Source organism: Anolis carolinensis, chromosome 4, assembly GCF_035594765.1.
Source record: "Anolis carolinensis isolate JA03-04 chromosome 4, rAnoCar3.1.pri, whole genome shotgun sequence".
Classification (NCBI taxonomy): domain Eukaryota; kingdom Metazoa; phylum Chordata; class Lepidosauria; order Squamata; family Dactyloidae; genus Anolis; species Anolis carolinensis.
The window spans coordinates 90,490,370-90,495,777 of record NC_085844.1 but is presented as its reverse complement, the minus strand read 5'-3'; the positions used below and the strand labels follow the sequence as shown (position 1 = coordinate 90,495,777).

Sequence of the window (5,408 nt, the reverse complement as noted above, 5' to 3'; positions counted from 1 at the left end):
TCTATGGCAGGCATCCTCGGAGGTTGTGAGGCAAGTGGGGTTTATATATCTGTGGAAAGTCCAGGTTAGGAGAAACAACTGTTGTCTGTTTGAGGTGGATGGTTTCATATAGGTTAGCAACTAGTTTGCTGATGTAACGCCCATGGAAAGGGAACTTACCATCTTCTTCCTGATAGTTCCACCTGACTCAATTTCAATGAAAAAACCCAGTAAACTCAAGTTCACGGGTCCATTTTATTTATGTTTAGGGCTTGAATTCCTGTCACTTGAACCATTCTTTCCAGTCTTCGAGGAGAGCTCAAGCCCACTCATGTCCCAGAGTCTATAACATTTGAGGTTCTTGAGAAAAATGTACAAATAACTTTGATTTGATCTCCCAAAAATAACCCTTCCTTGAAATAAACCCTATTGAATGTGTAGGATCTGGCTACCTGTCCACAGGTCAAAAGGAGATGGATTAAAAAGAGAGATCAACCTTGTGCTTTTTTGCAAGAAGGGCATTTCTCAGATATTGTTGTGTCTTCAGTTCCTAAAATACTAACCTGGCCAATAGCACCATAAAACATAATTTCTGTTCCTGGGTTACAAATGTCATTTCTTAATTGGTTCTGTCATAAAAACATGAAAAAGTTTATTAAAACTTTGTTTTTGTGGGACATCTTGCAGCATATTTTGCTATAGTTTTTCAATGAATATCTCAGAGTTACAACCAAGTTTCTAGAGTATAACAAAGACTTTCAAAGTAAGTACCGCACAATCCAAATTTTGTTACTTAGTGTAATCCAATATATTAAGGTCTTATAATTAATACAAAATAGAAATCATCATTTTATGGTACTGTGTACACCAGCCTATGAGTGTCCTCCAGAGTAAAGATGAGTTGGGCCCACTTTCAAGTAAAGCAAAGCTGGGGAAGAGCTGTTGATGATTTCTTACAATTCCTTAGGTTGTTAGGGAACTGGTGGGAACTAGAGCCCAACATATGGAAAACTAAAGGCTCTATAGTCGTGAAGCAAATGAGTATGTTACGGCACATTTCAAATTTTAACACTAAAGGTCTAAACCCAATTGTTCCAAGAAGAGTAGACAATCTAATAATTCAATAGCTATAACTGGAGCTCCTGGTGGCACAGGACCTCCTGGTTGCACAGTGGGTTAAACCGCTAGGCTGCTGAACTTCCCGACTGAAAGCAGTTCTAATCTGGGAAGCTGGGTGAGCTCCTGCTGTTAGCCTCAGCTTCTGCCAACCTAGCAGAGTCAGACACAACTAGTCTTAATGTCAGGGGGAAAACTTTGCCTTTACCTTTACCATTGATCCAATGGATATACTCTAAACTGGCATAGTAATTTGATTTAAGTTAAAGTATTTTGCATGAAGACATTGAGTCATTGTGATAAATCAGTCCAGTTTTTCAAACACGCAGTAGAATTTGTTTTTCATTTTTGCCTCCATTTACTGGAATCTAATATGTCTTCAAGAGCTCCCCCCAAAACATCAATGAAACAAAGCAACCTCCGAAATGGCTGGTTTTCTCACTACTGATTGATAAGTTAGAAAAGCAAAGCAGCCATCTCCCCACTGCCAAAGAAAGCCTTGGAAATGGTTCAACATCACTGGCACACACATTGCATTTATCTTCTCTCTCTCTCTCTCTCTCTCTCTCTCTCTCTCTCTCTCTCTCTCTCTCTCTCTCTCTCTCTCTCTAAAATACTATTTAAAAATATTCAGGATACAGAGCAGGAGAGGTCAAAGGAAAGCCAATAGGTAAAACGTACAAGGGCAGAAGAACGAAGGGGAGGGAGTAATTTTCCCCTATGTTCATGGTATGATGGAAAATACTTCATCATCAAATATAGAAAAAGGAATTGAACCACTTTTTCTTGGATGGATCTTTAACATTCGCCTGACCATATGGACACTGGGGAAGGGAGAGAGAGAAAGAGAAATGAAAATATGTCATTCTTGACAAGGCATCAACATTGCCCATGGTTAAAGAAAGAATCGTTAATGATGTCCTGTAAATCATTTGTGGCCTCAAAAGGGAGCGGAGGAATTAAGCCATGCATCCGTCTTCTCTTTGCCCTCTCCCCACACAAATGGTCCTAATTACTGGCTACGTGTCCTCTGTATTCGCTCCACACAATATCTGAGGCCATGTCTCTTCTATTCCTGTTTGAATACTAAGCGTAGAGAGCTTGTGACTTTCCAGAAATTACTGAATTACAACTCCAATCATGCTTGATCACTATGTGGAAAGGAATGATGGGAGCTAGTGTCCAACACCTGGACAGATGCTCCATAAACCTTTTCTATATCATCCAGGGAAGTGGGGAATTCATAGAAGAGATCTCATAAAATAGGGAAGCAGAGATTTCTCTAATCAAATTCTTGGACAGCCAGACTCTGTTATATTTTAACTATGGCTGGCTCTACACTATAGATTTAATGTATTTTCACACAGCTCAATGTTATTGAATCCTAGGATTTGGAGTTTGGTGGTCAATGACTTTGTAAAAGTACAACTCTAAGCCATGGCAGTTCAAGTGGTGTTAAACTGCACTAATTCTACAGTGTAGATACACCAACCTCGATAAAATAGTGAAAAGCAGAGACATCACCCTGGCAATGAAGGTCTGCATAGTTAAAGCAATGGTATTCCCCATAGTAACCTATGGATGCGAAAGCTGGACCATAAGGAAGGCTGAGCGAAGGAAGATGGATGCTTTTGAACTTTGGTGCTGGAGGAAAATCCTGAGAGTGCCTTGGACCGCAAAAAGATCCAACCAGTCCATACTCCAGGAAATAATGCCCAGCTGCTCACTGGAGGGAAGGATACTAGAGGCAAAGATGAAGTATTTTGGCCACATCATGAGAAGTCAGGAATGCTTGGAAAAGATCATGATGCTGGGAAAAATGGAAGGAAAAAGGAAGAGAGGCCAACCAAGGGCAAGATGGGTGGATGGTATCCATGAAGTGACTGGCTTGACCTTGAAGGAACTGGGGACACCAAGGGTCAACAGGGAGCTCTGGTGTGGACTGGTCCATGAGGTCACTAAGAGTCGGAGACAACTGAGTGAATGAACACACACACAGAGATACACCTTCAGATTCAATTGTCAGTTCCAGCATCGCATTATGCTCAATGTAGCATGTGCAGGTGTCTACAAACTGGTTAGAGCAGCATGGGAAAATGTGACTGTATGAAGAAGGTGGTGCACTAAATGTGAGATATTTTAAACCTTATTGAGAGTAGACAACAGTAGTCGGGCACCCACAGAAGCAGCCTGTAGAGAGTCGCTGAGATTTGAGACATTGTTCTTTGTCATTGACTCGATCTCTCAGAACAGTGAGTTGTGGATGCAATTAAATTTTGTCAATAAGGTTGGTGATGAATCCATAAGACTGAAATGTGTCCAGTATTTCTTAACATTACAGCTCTGGGTACAACTTCAATTACCCAGACTTCACCTGTACTTGACTTTTTATTTCTTCTTGAGAGATGTTGTAAAAACTTTACCAGTACTTTGTGCTGTTAGTCGATATTGATTTGAGATTTTAAGAGATGTGAATTTATGGCTAGCCATCAAGTCATACATCCCTTAGGGCAGTGGTTCTCAACCTGTGGGTCCTTAGATGTTTTGGCCTTCAACTCCCAGAAATCCTAATAGCTGGTAAACTGGCTGGGATTTCTGGGAGTTGTAGGCCAAAACATCTGGGGAACCACAGGTTGAGAACCACTGCCTTAGGACTTTTTTTCCTCTTGCAAATTGCTACACCTAAGGTTGCCATATTGAATAGGGGCTTTCAGACACTGAAGTGCTAGACTCATCAGCAACAGCCAATGATAAGGAATGCGAGGAGTGGTAGTCCAGCAGCAATTGCGGAACTGCACAATTTTCAGCCCCATTTTAATTATTTTGAACATTTCCTGAAAACTTTTTCATTGATTAATTAAAGTGCATCTACTTAAATTATGGGATACTGTTAATTTCCCATTGGCCAGACTGGTGTTACGCAATAGCGGTGCTATACTAAATGTCTGCAGGAAGAGCCACAGTAATTCCCTCTCTACAAATGGGCAAGATTAATAAACACTATATTGCCAGTGACTGGATCCATATATGTTTGCTTTCCAATCTTAATGAGAGAGAAAGAAGGGCAGAGACAGAAAAAAGACTGTGCTTAATTTGTTAAGTCATCATTTTAAATTTTGATCTCAGCAATAGATATGGTCTGTACCTTGGAAATATTAGAGTTAATGAAATTTGCCAATGCATATTTGGGGAGGTTGCAGACAATATACGGTAATCAAGTTTGGAAGAAGAGTAAAACAAACTGATTTCACTGTGTGGTATATCTACACAAGCACCTCAGGAACTGGTTTGAGGCTGGGACAGTGGCACAGTATCCACTGACTGAGGATTGGAGCCAAATCCAGGAACTGCATATTCATTTTTAAAAAATTAATACATGGTTTCTCTCAAAGACCAACGTTTGTTTCTGTGTATTAAAACTGTCCAGTTTGTTTTATGTGCATTTTATTTCCTTGAGATGGCCCATAAACCTTGCAGATTTACAGATTGTCAAACCAAGGTGCATTTCTTTTTCATGGTTTCTATGATTAACAGAAATAGGATATGTTGTGCTTTGCCTATTCATTTGGCATTTTGGTAACAGCTCCTCCTCCCCTGGTCTGTATGAACAACTGGATCCCTGCTCAAACCCTTAGTTTATTTTTGCCCATCTCATCAATAGCATTGAAACAACTGTTAAGTGAGCTGTTCCCTTCCTTTTGGCTATATTGGGGGTTTTTTTAACTCCCTTTGGATGGTGTTTTGGCTTCCGTCCTTTTGACTTGGCTTTGTTCTAGACTCTCTTTAAGCTTTACATTGACTGCTCAGTGAACTTTGGCTTGTCTCAGTGGTTTGCTTCTGGTGGCCTACCATGGATTGATCTGGTTTCTTTAAAGTAGGGCTTCTTACTTTTCCATTCATATCCCCCCTTTCAACCTGAGAATTTTTTTCCAAGGCCCCAGGTATATAGGTGTACAAAATAAGTATAAAAGACAAATATTTACTGATAAAAATCAGCATTTGCAAGGCTTGCTTAAACAGGCTGATTTTCCTTTTTGTGGAGTACAGCTAAAGCATTTTCTGAAAAATCCACTGTAAACACTGCATGGCATATCTATGTGAATGTCAAAAACAGCCATCAGGTGACGTTCAGAAAACGGTTACTGTTGCCAAATTTATTGGGACCCCAACATTGAAATATCGGGGCCCCACTTGGGGTTGAGACCCATTGATTAAGGAACAGTGCTTTAAAGAGCAACAGTGTATTTCTTGTAAGATAAAAATACCTTTCAGGATGGTCATTCACACTATTGTACCTCTGAGAAGGTTGAAGG

At 40.2% G+C, this 5,408-nt stretch overlaps 1 protein-coding gene across 1 annotated transcript; it reads right to left on the bottom strand.

Moving 5' to 3' along the window:
- Positions 1-1,701: 1,701 nt before the first annotated feature.
- c4h1orf53 (chromosome 4 C1orf53 homolog) lies at positions 1,702-4,367 on the bottom strand. Its single transcript, XM_008119996.3, is given in 2 exon segments — positions 1,702-1,919; positions 4,034-4,367. Coding segments are annotated over 2 exon segments (159 nt in total). The 5' UTR covers positions 4,121-4,367; the 3' UTR covers positions 1,702-1,847.
- Positions 4,368-5,408: the final 1,041 nt, after the last annotated feature.